The sequence below is a fragment of the Macaca thibetana genome, chromosome 12, assembly GCF_024542745.1.
Source record: "Macaca thibetana thibetana isolate TM-01 chromosome 12, ASM2454274v1, whole genome shotgun sequence".
NCBI classification, from domain to species: Eukaryota; Metazoa; Chordata; class Mammalia; order Primates; family Cercopithecidae; genus Macaca; species Macaca thibetana.
In genome coordinates this window covers 36,056,244-36,072,182 of record NC_065589.1, presented here as the reverse complement: position 1 = coordinate 36,072,182, position 15,939 = coordinate 36,056,244, and the positions used below count along the sequence as shown (strand labels likewise).

General features: G+C 35.9%; 1 protein-coding gene across 3 annotated transcripts in view; it reads left to right on the top strand.

Moving 5' to 3' along the window:
• ADAM23 (ADAM metallopeptidase domain 23) overlaps nt 1-15,939 on the top strand; it is a 172,160-nt gene that overhangs the window by 101,527 nt on the left and 54,694 nt on the right. For all 3 annotated transcript variants that reach the window (XM_050752825.1, XM_050752826.1, XM_050752828.1), the window contains exons 9-14: nt 752-817; nt 8,066-8,137; nt 10,573-10,736; nt 11,745-11,829; nt 12,819-12,909; nt 15,626-15,674. In XM_050752825.1, coding sequence (XP_050608782.1) covers nt 752-817; nt 8,066-8,137; nt 10,573-10,736; nt 11,745-11,829; nt 12,819-12,909; nt 15,626-15,674 — 527 coding nt within the window. The remainder of the gene's footprint in view (nt 1-751; nt 818-8,065; nt 8,138-10,572; nt 10,737-11,744; nt 11,830-12,818; nt 12,910-15,625; nt 15,675-15,939) is intronic.

Here is a 15,939-nt window from a genome sequence, read left to right as displayed (position 1 = left end):
GCTATACCTGGAAGTAATTATTACTTATGCTGTTCTTATTAAATGAGTTTTACATAGATTTTCATTGACATTTTAAGTAAGTATGAAAATCTTATCACATGTTAATGTGAAATTGAGATTTATTTATTTTAACAGAATTATGCTATAATTGTGCTCTAGAATATTTTTACATATAAAAACCATATACAAACAACATGGACTGTTTTTTTTTTTTTTTTTTTTGAGACGGAGTCTTGCTCTGTCGCCCAGGCTGGAATGCAATGGTGCGATCTTGGCTCACTGCAAGCTCCGCCTCCCGGGTTCACGCCATTCTCCTGCCTCAGTCTCCCGAGTAGCGGGGACTACAGGCGCCCGCCACCACGCCCGGCTAATTTTTTGTATTTTTAGTAGAGATGGGGTTTCACCGTGGTCTCGATCTCCTGACCTTGTGATCCGCCCGCCTCGGCCTCCCAAAGTGCTGGGATTACAGGCGTGAGCCACCGCGCCCGGCCGTACATGGACTGTTTTCTATGTTGATAAGTAAGTACCTTGATAATAATATAATATAGTTATTTTCTAAATACTTAAATATATACCCATATTTTATGATCACTTTTTAAAATTTGCCTGACCAACATTCTTCTAAGGTGTTTATAAAGTAGGCAGCAGAGAGTTGTTCTGAAACTCAGAGTCTTATCTACAACTTAACAGTGAGCGCTAGAGAGATTTTATGTCAGTTACCATTCTGACCATCTATTTTTATTTTCCATAGCCATCACGTGGTATATTTGAAGAAATGAAATATTTGGAACTTATGATTGTTAATGATCACAAAACGGTAAGAATATAGAGTCAGTGGGTGTTAGACCAGATAGCTTACTTAAGAAAGAATACATTTTACTTTATATTTAATCATTACTTTTTACTTATTAACCCCAAGATATTTAGACATGTTGAATGACTTGATTTATTTCTTGGTGTTTGGAGACTCCGAGTTTTACAGAATTTTCATAACTCTAAACTTTCCTTATGTTTAATAATTGTAATTAATAGATTTAACTATCTGGCATCTTTTGTCTTCATTTAAAATTCTTATTCTCTACTTTTCTTCATCTATGTACTTGGTCATTGCTTTCTAATTTTATTCCATGCTTTTGTCCTGCTAGTATGTTATTTTTTCTTATTAGTTAATTATGATTATGGTAGATATAATTGTAGGAGGTAAACATATAAAATAAAGGTGTATCTAAAGTGAGTATCTTTGATGACTTATCGTCTTTAAATATTGGAAAGATGAATAATCTCGTGTTAACTTCTGTGGAAGTAAAATGTGATGGAATATGTCATTTCAGTAACACTTAAAAGATATACGAAAAACATTCATTGTTCCTCATTTTCCCCTCTTGAAGATATAATAGAAACTCTGTTAACTATACTTAACCATTTCCTATATAAAATTACTTGCCTGAAGCCCAGAAGAGTCTTGGTCAGTAGGCTACATACTAGTACACCCAATCCTAGTGGTGTGCTGGTAAATTTTAACACCTAGCTCTCTTGATTTATAATGTTTGCTGATATCTGTGGTGTAAATATTGCCACCATAGCTGATTTCAAGCTATCAAAGTGAGATCACTGATAAGGAGTTAGGAGAGGATGTATCTAGTTGGCTGTTGTGATCTGATGGGAGCTGGCTCCAGCAACCACTGCCACATTCCCCAGACTGTTTAGGCCAGTTGTAATCTCTGTTGTAGTTATGTGATTGAACTTTAAAAGTTGTATACACTAAGGCAAAAAGTACTTGTTTTTATCAAAACAAAGTTGCACTTCTGAAAAGACTATATAGATGAGAATCTTTTAAAAATGCATAGAAATCAGGTATTGGTGACAAACTTATGAAAGATTGGAACAAAAATTGAAATTGCTTTGCAAGTATCTTTAAGTCCTTGTTTTACTTTAAGGAAACCAAAATTAGATTAGTACATGATATGATAAGGTTGTGCTTCATGCTAAAATGATGTGAAATTCTAATTAGCAGACCCTACTCAGAGAAGGCCTTGAAATTATAAATTTAAAAAAATAGTGACTTAATTTATATTTAAACTTTTAAGTTCCTACTTTAATGGATGTTTTCCATTAACTATCAGTTTAATTGTGTTGAATATAAAGTTTTTCAATAGAATACCTCTGACTTTTGTATGCACATTTATTTTCTATTCCAGTTGCCTTTAAACATATTGCTTGAGATGTTAGTAAGAAGCAAAATTTATCAGAACACGTATAATTTAAGAGAGGTCCTTTTTGGTAGAAAGGAAAGCTAGATGCATAGGCAGTCATTTTAGACAATAAAGGCTAAAATATGAGTTTCTGAAGGACTTTAATTTGCTTGAAACCCCAAGATAGTTTTTTTATCTGAATTATTTTTGTTGATTGGAACATTGAGATTTTTTTTCCCAGCTGATTCTCAATCTTGAGCATTGTGGCATGTTGTGAAATTATGGCTTTTGAAGCCTAAACTTTTTTCAACATTCATTATATAAATACTTTTAGAGTAGTGGAAATAATAATTAAGATATATACAATGTCTTTGAATACACAGAGTACATTCTCAAATAGCTGTTAATCTGTAGAATCTGTTCTCAAACCTTTACTTGCAATTCCAAATCTCTTGTTCTACCATAATATATCAGGAAAGTACATGAAGCTATCAATCAAAAGAGCAAATCTCAGTAACTGTGCAAAATAGGAAACAGTTACTATTAACTGTTAACTACAATTAAACAGTTACAGTTTTTTGGTAATTGTTAAAACAACATATTTTTTGAATTTAGTTTTTAACCCTTCTCAATGGTAAACATTTAAATAACCTTATTCTTATGAATAATAAAATAGCACACTTCTTTTTTTTTTTTTTTTTTTTTTTTTTGTGAGACGGAGTCTCACTGTGTCGCCCAGGCTGGAGTGCAGTGGCCAGATCTCAGCTCACTGCAAGTTCCGCCTCCCGGGTTCACGCCATTCTCCTGCCTCAGCCTCCCAAGTAGCTGGGACTACAGGCGCCCGCCACCTCGCCCGGCTAGTTTTTTGTATTTTTTAGTAGAGACGGAGTTTCACCTTGTTAGCCAGGATGGTCTCGATCTCCTGACCTCGTGATCCGCCCGTCTTGGCCTCCCAAAGTGCTGGGATTACAGGCTTGAGCCACTGCGCCCGGCCTCACACTTCTTAAAATACTATTTTATATGTAGAAAATTTCTACACACTATGTCACATGTCCTGTGATAAAGTTCCTTATTTAGGCTATCACATCTTTTAAGGGTAAATTTTGATCATTCATTTTATTATTGTTAGTAGTATTATTATTGTTACTATTTTGAGATAGGTTCTCACTCTGTCACCCAGGCTGGAGTGCAGTGGTCCAATCTCAGCCCAGCGCAACCTGCACCTCCCCAGCTCAAGTGATCCTCCCATTTCAGCCTCCCAAGTAGCTGGGACTATAGGCGCATATGACCATGCCTGGCTATTTTTTGTATTTTTTTTTTTTTTTTTGTAGAAACTGGGTTTCACCATATTGCTTAGGCTGGTGTTGAACTCCTGGACTCAAGCAATCCCTCTGCTTCAACCTCCGAAAGTGCTGGGATTGCTGGCATGAACCACCATGCCTGGCCTATTATTATTATTAAAATGGGTGAGAAGTAGGCTTGATATGGTCATCTGTTTTTGAAACAAGAAAAAAGAATTGTAATTTGTACTGATAAATTTAGAGGGAATAGATGTTTAAAAAGAATAAAAAGGCTGCTTGTGGTGGCTCACACCTATAATTGCAGCACTTTGGGAGTCCAAGGCAGTTGGATCACTTGAGGTAAGGAGTTCGAGACCAGCCTGGCAATAGTGAAACCCCATCTCTACTTAAAAAAAAAATATATATATATATATATTTATATATATATATTTATATATATTATATATATATTTATATATATAATATATATATAAAAAATTAGCTGGATGTGGTGGTGTGTACCTGTAATCCCAGCTACTCGGGAGGCTGAGACAGGAGAATTGCTTGAACCTGAGAGGTGGAGGTTGCACTGAGTCAAGATTGCGCCACCGCACTCCAGCCTGGGCGACAGAGTGAGACTCCGTCTCAAGAAAAAGGAAAGCTTTTATTTTTAAGTGGTAATAATGCCTAAAATGGAAATTACCTAAGATTTCTAGTAATTAAAGAAATAGTACTTCTTGGCAGATAGAACTAAATATATTCCTTTTGAAGCTTTAAGACAAAGTTACATTCTAATCCATAATAGTCCCAAATACACATGTCATTTTATAAGAATTTTTTTTTTGAGAGCTGAAAAAAATGTTTTTGAGGTATGCTTTCTATGAGATGAAGGTTGTTTTTAAATTTGATTGCCACTTCGTAGTATATCAGAACTTATTGGATCAAATACTTAAATTCATATGTTGAAAGTCAAACCAAACTAAAATAATTAATACATATGTTTCTGAATATTTGGAGATTTGCTGCTGGGCTTTAGGATAATCATTTCACTGAGAGTACTTATCTTACAATCTTTATACTGTATGATCCAGAATAGTTATTTTGATAATTCTCACCTTCGAGTTGAAAATCAAATTCTAATTAATTTTTTTTCAAAAGACATTTTTCTTGAGGATTGCATGTGTTCAGGAAGGAAAAGCAAATTTTCCAGTTTAAATAAAGATTGTTTTAAACTGATCAGAAAATGTGAAAGTAAGTTTTATCATAAATGGTGATTACATATTTTTCTTTATATGCAAAATTAGTTCTAATTCACGCAGGAAATAGAAACATTCTGCCTACATTTGCATTCAAGCTTATCCCTTTAATTCAGAGTGATTTAACATTGGCTGTCTGAAAAAAAATGCAGATATCTTATTTTTAATAGGTGTCACATTATCAGTGGCTTTCCATTAGAAAAGAAAAATCCCTCAATTTGGTAAAAAGCATCTTAGTACCTGGCTGGTAGAACCTCATTTGCAAGCCCATTATAGCCTTGATAAGAGTCTGCAAACATGTCTTTGAGCCGCTTAAGTTAAAAATAAATATTAAAAACCTTATTCTAATAGAAAATTAGTTGAGATTTTTAAAGTGCATGAAAAGCAAATGTTTTGCTTCCGTTTTTTGCTACGTTCTTAACTGTGCATCAATAAATGTAAATATGTGAGGATAATTTAAATATTTTTCAATTTAAACCTCACTTGGTTTTCCTTACTTAAAAACCATTACATTTTGTAAACACCTAACAAATGTTGAGTTCTCATTAATAATCATGATTTGTTAGGAATATACATGAACTGTTTAATAGGAATTGTTAACTGAACCAGCTTACCTCCTCTCTCAACCTAGAGACTAGAAGGATTTAAATTCTAGCTGTGTGATCTTGAGTAAATTATTTGGGGTTAGCAAATAGTTGTTTCAGGAGAAACACTTGCAGTTTCTACTAAACCCTAGGTGTCCAATTAAATGGCACTTCAAGTTAACAAATCTAGTGGTCATTGTTCTGTCCTTGTCTTACTCTCTCAGCGGTATTGGACACAGTTGATTACCCTTTTTTTTTGAAAATTTTGTTTCATCTCTTGGCTTCTATGACACAGTGGCTCTCTCACCTCACTGGCTATTTCTAACAAATCTTTAAAATCTGACATCTTGAATTATGTGAGTGCCCCAGGGCTTGGTTCAGGGCTGTCTTCTGTTTCTGTACTGTCTACCTAAGTAACAACTTCCAGTCTCAAGTCTTTAAGTGGGATCATGACTTTAAATTCGTTACTCCCTACTTTTAGCTCTAGCCCTCTAAATTCTGTGCTCGTGTATAGAACTGCCTGTTTGACATCTCTACTTCAGTATTGATTTGAATAGAACTTCTGAATCAGAACTCTTAGTTGCCTAGTCCTAAACTTCTCTTCTCCTAGTCTTTCTTCCTATTGTAAGTGGCACCACAATCCCCCATCTATTTAAGTTCAAGTTCACAACCTAAAAATTATCTTTTAATTCTCTTTCTTCACCTTCCACATCCTATACATCATCCAGTTGTGGGAGCTCTACCCTTATAGTGGTTCTTGAATTCACTAACTTCTCTCTACAGTTGTTTAGCCTCCATTATCTCTTACCTGGACTATTGCAGTAGCTTCCCAACAGGTATCTCTGCTTCCATTCTTGGCATTCTCTAATTTACTTAACAATGGCAGGTAAAATAATTTTTCTAAAAAGAAAATCAGAGGATTGAAAATTACAAATATGAAATAAATTTAAAACATTACACTTTGATAGACTTTTAAAAGACCTCATTTTATTAATTTATAAAACTTGAAATGTTTTAAAACTTGTCATGTTTTCCATGATCATTATACTATAAAAAGAAATCTCAATAAAATAGCAAATACTCAGAAGCAAAATAAAATTCATTTTAATAGGTGGATAACACCACTGCATTAGAAGGATATATATCAACTAATATTTTTTCTTTCAATCCACATTTTCATCACCCCAGAGGAACTTAATGTTAATATTTTTGCTTTTACTCTTAAGTGTATCTTGGAAAATTTTCAGCTTGTGGAATTTGCTAGGTAACTTAAAATGCTGAGCTATCTATAGAAACTTCTTTACGCCAAGTTTACAGAATGTGTTAAATGCCTGAATAATTTTAGATTAATAGGATGTTTTATGACCCAGTTATATGTACACATTTACAGTTTACTTTAAAAGAACACAAATACAGACAATTTGGGTCAGATTATGATGTACAGTAGCAGCAGTAACATGAACAGTAATAGTAATATTATACCAACAGTTATGTATTAATGAATACTATAATACTAATAGCAGAATATTTATTTAGCATTTATTATGGGTAATCGTTTCGTTGTTATAAAAAATAAACATTAGATATGTAAACATTGAGATATGTATATTCTTTGTTTAAAAAACATAGAGAAAGAATGAAATGAAGGGAATCTGACAAAGTTACAGGGTGCGAATGGGCAAATAAAAGAATTTTCTAATGTAGAAATATTTTGAATCTTTATGAAAGATGCATTATTTTCATAATTATAATTGAAGATAAATGTCAAAGACTTGTGCAAACCGGAATCAGTGGTTTTAAGTAGGTTTTTTTTTCCTTAGTGTTGTAGAAATAACAGTAGCCTCATGGACCAGTAGAGGGCATGATCTTCCTGTGGTAGACTTCAGTTTTCAAATGTCATCTTAAAGACATACTAAGCAAAGTGTACTACTCCTTGCTTAAATCGTAGCCCTCCAGATGTCATTGTAGAATTACTCTATTAATTTACTTTTCTTTATTTCTTAAATAAACATAAACAATCATAAACTCTCAGCACACTTCATTTTTACTTTTTGTCTTCTCTTTGTGTTGACTTTGAGCAGTCAAAAGCAAATAGCTTCATTTGGAGGAGGCATTCCTCTGAAAGGATACACTAAATGCCTGGCAAATGCTGTCCATATCATGGACAGTATCTAAAGTGCTGAACAAAGACATTTTCTTGATCTGTGCGTGGCCTTGAATTTAAAGTGAGAAAAGTGGGTTAAGCCGTTTGTGTGAGCTACAAAATGTTATTTCAATGAAAACAAAAGGATTGAATTTGTAGATGTTAGGATGAAATTAAAAACTTACTTTTTTAGGTATAAAGCTTCTCATATTGATTTCTATAGGCCCTTACTATTATTCAGAACATGATAGGTTTTGTTGTTTTTGTTTTTGTTTTTTTTTGAAAAACATGTTGTAAAGACACGGATCTCACTGTGTTGCTTAGGCTGGTCTCAAACCCCTGGCCTCAAGCAATCCTCCAGCCTCCACCTGCCAAAGTGTTGGGATTACAGTTGTGAGCCATGCTGCCCAGCTAACATCATGTTTTAGATAGTCAAAGTTTTGCCACCTAACAGAGAAATAACACCACCAAATCCAATATACTGCAAACTAAATTATATATTTTTAAATCAATATTTCTACTATTGCTGAGATATTTCTGCTTTTACAGAATTTTGAAATTTATTATTCACTTATGATTTGGCAGTGACTGGTATATATTTCCCCCCTAGTATAAGAAGCATCGCTCTTCTCATGCACATACCAACAACTTTGCAAAGTCCGTGGTCAACCTTGTGGATTCTGTAAGTATCCCAGTTTTCTTGAATTTGTGTGCCAAGATGGAATGGTTTATCTCTGTTTGCTTACTTGTACTTTTGGTATTTCTTGAGCAAATTTAAAAATACAATCCTGAAACTCATCTGGCTAAGGAATTATAGGATGGTCCACTTGACAGAGTAGTGCTCTGAGAGTTTCAGATGACTGAGTTATTCCCGGAATCCCAAAGGTACATTAGTGTTGCTTCTAAGTCATGTCTGTACATTATTGCCCCCAACCTATGGAGGACAAAAACAGTGGAGAAATAGCTACCAAAATCTATTTGCTATTATACTTGGCAAATGAGACTTTTTAAAGAAACAATTGGGCTTTTCTTAAATATATGGTGGTAACAATGGATTGAGGCGGAGTATGTTTGGAGAATATAGGTAATACAAAAAAAAATTTTTTTTAAGGACACAAATATATTTTCTTAGTGTTCCCATTGATGTGATGTTTCACACTTGATTTCTAGATGATGGAAATAAGTGCAGTCCCCAAATACAACTAATTTGGAATAATAAAGTATATATCTCCTTACAAAGACTTCTAACTGTACAAATCTTTAATATTGATATGTTTTCCTCCTTATTTTGTGAATTACAGAAAATGGTTAAGGTTTTCTTCCTTTTTCCTGTCTTAGGTTAGAACTCTATAGATATGAACATTATACATTATGTTCCAATGAATAATTCAGTTGACTAGTCAGAAATTAAATATAGAATACTACTTCATATGTTGTAATATAAAGTGCTATTTTGCTCAGCTAAATATATTTTTATCTGGTATTTTATTGTGTGTTCCCTCTTAAATGGGGGAAAAAACCCACCATTTTTTATAAATTGCCAAATATCTAAATGATATTTATTTACTCCAAAGAGCTGCCTTCTTTTCTGCCTTTTAAGCAGTCCACAAACCTCCAATCATGTAAATACTCATAACACACATATGTTATGTACCTGGTGGGCACAGCTGCACAAAAGTATAACATGAGTGGATGTACATCGAGTATCTCATATAGAGTTAGGATTGTATCTCAGAGCCAATTTACACCCCATTTATTAATTTTCTTTAATTTCAGCTCTTGTCTGTCTTCTCAGAGGAAAACCACAAGTGAATATGGAAAAGAGAATCTTAAACACATCTTTTCCCCTGCAAAAGCTGTTTACTTGGTAGCATCTCTGAATTAGTTGTTTCAAGATGATTGAATAGAATCATGTCATGCAAAGTGTAGTTTTTATTTTGGGTGACCACATAAGGTTCTGAAACTGACCATTGATTTTTAAAAGACATTACATTTAACTTGTTTTTGTTGTAAAGTCATTATATAATAGCTTCAATTTGATTTAGGCATAATGGTGTTCCCCTTCTTCGGTGTGTTCAAAGATCATCCATCTTTTTTTTTTTTTTTTTTTTTTTTAAGACGGAGTCTTGCTCTGTCCCCCAGGCTGGAGTGCAGTGGCACGATCTCGGCTCACTGCAAGCTCTGCCTCCCAGGTTCACACCAATCTCCTGCCTCAGCGTCCGGAGTAGCTGGGACTACAGGCGCCCGCCACCACACCTGGCTAATTGTTTTGTATTTTTTAGTAGAGACGGGGTTTCACCGTGTTAGCCAGAATGGTCTCGATCTCCTGACCTTGTGATCCGCCTGTCTCGGCCTCCCAAAGTGCTGGGATTACAGGCGTGAGCCACCAAGCCCGGCCCATTGTTTTCTTAATTAGTTTGAAAATAGGGCAAAATGACAGCATTCATTGAAGTGGCTTAATTGTGTGAATTGTTTAGCTACTGGGCCAAAAGTAGAAACAGAGCAGGAAGGGAACAATTTAAATATTGTGGGTGATGCCACCCTGTGGTGAGGATGAGATGAGTGATAGGGATCTGCTTTTTTTTAGCCTGAGATCATTGAGTCTCTCTCTCAATCTCTCCCAGTGCTATTTTACTTTTCATATAATATGACCTCCAAGGGCATGCCAGCTATATTGTTTGGTGCTTATCTGGAGATTTAGTGATCCATGCCAATCCAGCAGGAATAAATGGTTGCAATGCACTTACTCAGAACTGGTATATCAGGCTCCAACCTGTTACCTGATATGAGATTTGAAAGGATGATTTTATGAACGATGTTTTAAATTTATGTCCTGGCTTTAGAATCCTTACTGTCTCTCCCTAGGATGGTGAATGTATTGCTCTGGGATCAAAATAACCCTGTAGGAGAGTTGAAACCAAATTGTGTGATTGTTCTTTCTTTATTTTTGCTCTTGGAAAAAAGAAAGGAAAAGAAGATTCTATATATCGGGCTAATGATGACCCCATGTTCTCCTCTCACCTCCCCCTTCCTGTCCTTCCACTGACTCTGACTCACTGATCGTGCATGTTTGACCCAGTGTTTTCCTCCTGCACCTGTCCTGTTGTATACCCTCAGATTTACAAGGAGCAGCTCAACACCAGGGTTGTCCTGGTGGCTGTAGAGACATGGACTGAGAGGGATCAGATTGACATCACCACCAACCCTGTACAGATGCTCCATGAATTCTCAAAATACCGGCAGCGCATTAGGCAGCATGCTGATGCTGTGCACCTCATCTCGTATGTACTCATTTCAGCCTTTATTGTAGTCTTTGGTCTGACATTTGTCCTTATCCCTTTTTTGGTTCAGTTAAGTTAAATATCAGAAAATAGTGACTTGAACAAGATTGCTGTGGGTTCCTTTGTCTGTTAGATAAGAAGCATGGAGTTAGGATATCCGGTGCTGGGGTGCTGATGGTTCTGTAGTCATAATATCTACCTTTAGAGCCCATAACTTCCATCCTGAAGGTCAGCTCACAGTCTAGGATGCCGTCTGGCCCTCCAGCCTTCATTACTGGCAGCGGGCATGACATGTCGGGAGAAGGACAAAAGGGTACTCCTTCTAGCCGAGCTGACTGCTGTAAAGCAAGTTTCCTGAAAGCTTGCACATGTCTGTTTCATGAACAAATCATTTGCTAGGTGGTAGTCACATGGGCCACACCTAGCTACAAGAGAGGCTAGCAAATGTAGTCCTTTTAGATGAACCATTCAGTTGAGTTTCTACTACCAAGGAAAAGGGGTTCCATACTTTCTTTTTAATATAATAAGCTATTCTCTTCCTCAATCATGGCAAAGCTATTTTCAGATAGTCCTCTAAGGTTCTGTCCTGGAATGAAACCAACCAAACTACTCCTTCTTTTTCTCCCACCGTTACCCTTTACTTCCTGTTTTTTCAATCTTTAATCAGCAATTTTTAATAATCAGCAATATTAATTCCTTTTAATCACTATTAGATATTCGCTACTAGAAAAAAGTCAAGAGCTGTGTCTGTTTATCTTGGTGTTTTTAATTCCTGTGCTACTACATGATGCTTAGTAGGTACTTGGTGCTTGCTCAATTGAAATTATTTAACATAACAAATTTAAAGGTAATTATGTCATAAATTTTAAGGTATTTGGAATACAGTTTTTGATTTCTTGGAGGAGGATGTTTTGGGGGTGTTCCATGTAGGAGGGTAGACATATTTTGGGAGAGTATGAAATGATGGTCCACCACGTTGGTTTTCTCATAGCACTGCTTTTTCTTAAGGCGGGTGACATTTCACTATAAGAGAAGCAGTCTGAGTTACTTTGGAGGTGTCTGTTCTCGCACAAGAGGAGTTGGTGTGAATGAGGTAAATTTTACCAATTAAAGTAGAGCTTCATCTTTGTTCTCTTTTTTCCCTATGGCCCAGTTTACATCCTTTCTTGTGCTTGTTTAGAATGATGACATGGCAAATGTAGCATGAGTGGCTTATGTTATTAATAAATAGAACCCAATGTGGTCCTTTTGGTTCATAGTGATGTATTTTGGTATCATAATGACAATTTTTCCTATATATCAGGCAAATGCAGCTGAAGATTGGCCTAGAGACTTTTAGGCCTCTATAGATGAAGATGTTAAGTTCTTATAAGCTTATTAATCCTTCCTTGACTTTTTTTTGTTATAATGCTCCTCTGTCCATGTTAAATTTAACTCATTAAAATCAAAGGATTTCTGATATCAGTACTGTAGCTTTTTTTCTCCCTATGTATATGTTTTCATTTTCATGTCTTCTACCTACCTATCTGTAGAATGAACTCAAACACCTATTTCCTTAATCTCATTGTTTCGATTTTAATACTTTCAGTTTTATAAAGGAAATTCTTAATTGGTAACAGCACCAAAAAAGCATACCCAACTATATCTAAACTCTTGTCAATACTGGAATATATTATACCAGGTTATCTCAGTAGCCTACAATTAGCCTGGAATAATATTGGAGTATATTATACCAGGTTATCCCAGTAGCCCATTTAGTGGGTACCTCTCTTGACATATTTTAGTAAGTTGAATTTATTCTTAGTTTGGTATAAGTTGAATTGGAGCACAGCCTTTTGTGACTTGTATTTTATGTTTCAATGTGAGAGCTTCAAATTCTGAGAGATATCACATAGTAAGAGGGGCTTTCTGCTTCTTGGGCCCAGTTGTAAAGAGGAGGGGTGAAGTAGCATATGCCATCTTTAGATACTGACAGGCTCTTCTTAGGGAACTGAGAAGATTTGTGGTAACAATTAAGAAATAATAACTAGCTTTGTGCACTCTCTCAAATGTCTCCCACACACTTTCAACTCTGAAAAACAGTATGGTCTTCCAATGGCAGTGGCACAAGTATTATCGCAGAGCCTGGCTCAAAACCTTGGAATCCAATGGGAACCTTCTAGCAGAAAGCCAAGTATGTACATTGACCTTCTTACTCACTTTCATGTGCCATTCTGTCTGTATAATGCATGTCCAGTCAGTAAATAAATATTTTTCATTCCAGTCATTATAGTTTAATTGTAGGATATCTCCTTCCTCTAAAATATTTAGAAAATAAGCAACTTAAGGTAATTTTTAATTTGTTTAGGTTGTAAAAATTTCCCTTTCAAAATGCATAAAATCGTACACAGTTTCTCTGGGAATGAGTCAGCTCTTTCTCACACTGCAGAATGCGGGGATGGGAGCAGGGAATACTCTCACGCTCGGGGTTCTAGCAGCTGAGCAGACACACAAGGTGCTAGATTAAGCTCCATCACAAGCTTAATAAGTTCACATTTGGATTGGGAAATAGCTTAGATCTAGAGTCAAAGAGAGCTCATCTTTAAACTCTAATGAAAGTTACCCACCTAGTCCCATCAGAAAAGTTGGAGAAAAAGGCTTTGCAAGGGAAGACCCTGCCCCAGGGCTTTTTAAGCCTGGAAACAGGCGCTAGAGGATAGGATTCTCCTCTAGTGGGCCAGGCAGGTCCAAAAAGGAGAGCAAATAGGGCCACACATCCCACCCGTAAAAAACATAGCTGGTGACCCTTAGGTATGACTTTTTCATTAATCAGATGAGAGGTAGATAGAAAAAGCTAATTTTCTAGTGGGCAAAGGGTCTAGGGCTCACAGTAATTTGAAGGGTCCATGAAAAATGTTAATTTCTTTTAAAATCAGAATAAAATTCAACCCAGATTGTATTTATCTTTATACCAACGCAGTGGTAAAATATAATTTTTAATACATTTTTGTGGCAGCGGACAACAACCTAATGCAATCCCGTGAAAAGAGAGACCAATGTGTTCACTCATATTATTCACTTAACTAGAAATTAGGTGAAAGTCCCTTCATATTTTTTGAAAATATGAGACACTGGGAGTAAAGGTCTCACTTGTCACCCCAACCTCCCCAGAGAAGAAAAGGACAAAATCTACCTTAATATTATTCTGTATTTTATATTCTTTTTTCATTAATGCATAATATTGTGGAAAATTGAAACAAATTATATATACACAGGCTTCTCAATTCCCTTTATGGGTACATTAAGATAGTCATCACAAGTGTCTGGTGGCATTTCACAGATCTCTGCAAACTTCCATTGACTATCTTGCTCAGACTGTTTGCTTTCCCAGGAAACACCTAGTACACATTAAAGGAAGTGTTGAGAGTTTCACCATCTGGCATATTCACCTTAAAACCAGAAAGGTGTATGACCAGGTTTATGCCCTTGTTTAGAAATCTTGGATCTGGAAAGAGGCCAGTGCTAGAGTCAGCTGAGAGGTGTTACTGAGTTGCATGGTGAAATGGGGTGAGAAGTAGAGTTCATTACTAATGCCTGCCATAGTTCCCTCCTTCCTAAAATTCTTTATTTTTTTGTGACTTGTTTGTTTAGGTAGCTATTTCATTGGTTCTAAACTGAGTTTTAAAAATCCATTTGGAAGCCTATCTTTGCATATACCTCTCTCTATATATACATCGATATATATCACTCTCTCTGTCGAGATATATACATATATATAGAGAGAGTGAGAGATGTATAGAAAGGAGAAATAGGAAAAAATTAATGAAGAGCAGAGCCCATCACAATATCAGTATGTCAGTCTCTGGTATCGAAGTTAAGTTATAAATGTTTTTAAGGCCGGGCGCGGTGGCTCAAGCCTGTAATCCCAGCACTTTGGGAGGCCGAGACGGGTGGATCACGAGGTCAGGAGATCAAGACTATCCTGGCTAACACGGTGAAACCCCGTGTCTACTAAAAAATACAAAAAAAACTAGCCGGGCGAGGTGGCGGGCGCCTGTAGTCCCAGCTACTTGGGAGGCTGAGGCAGGAGAATGGCGTGAACCCGGGAGGCGGAGCTTGCACTGAGCTGAGATCCGGCCACTGCACTCCAGCCTGGGCGACAGAGCGAGACTCCGTCTCAAAAAAATAAAAAAATAAAAAAAAAGAAATAAATAAATGTTTTTAAGTGATTATGTACACTTCTGTTTTAGATTGCTCTCTTTTACTAAACCTTTTAGCATAGTGTTCATTCAGGTCTCTTGTTCATCCTCACATAAACTCTTACAAATTGAATTCTCTTCTCTACGAGCATTCTCTGTTAGAAAACTTCAGTGATGATCCGTTGTGTTTGTACCACACAGCTTTATAATTCACAGAGAGCACATAGGTACACCATCTAGTGTGAACCCCACAACCACTCTGGAAGATAGACAAACAGGTGTTATTCCCATTTTAGAGGCAGAAACACTGAGACCCAGGAAATGCTAAGTTACTTGCCTGTGGGACTCTCTCATATGACAGAACTTGGGCTAGAATTTAGGCTTTCCGATTTGTAGACCAGCGTACTTTTCACTAAACGTTGGAACTAGGAACCGAATTGAGTTGTCAGAGTTACAAAAATAATGAAGAGAGGCACAGTTTTATTTCTTGCCAGCTGTTTTCTTAGGAAGTAACCTATAATTCTGGAAAGGATAAGGAAATATTGATTTAAAAGAAATAAATTTTGTTCTGTAAGACTTCACATTCCTTGTCTATTTGACTGACATGGAATTGGTAATAAAGAATTATTATAGGAGTTATAATACCAATTAAATATGTGACTTTCTTTGTTTCCTTTTTCTTCTGTTGCTTTTATTGTTTTATTGGACCAGAATGTGACTGCACAGAATCCTGGGGCGGCTGCATCATGGAGGAAACAGGGTAAATTTTCATTATGCGTGCATTTGATATATGCCTTTTGTAAAATTGCTGCGTAGAATTAGAAACAAGGTCTCTCGGGTATTGGTCTTTCAGGCTAAGCACAATATAAAATCAATAATTAGTTGTCTGATATTTTTAAACTGAAAGAGCTAATTCACTTTATATTTTAATTTTTTATTTAAGGTTGGTGATAAAAGTAAAATGTATTAACTTGTACTTCTTATTAACCCTTAAAGGAAGCACATGATTAAAGGCTTCTAAGTTT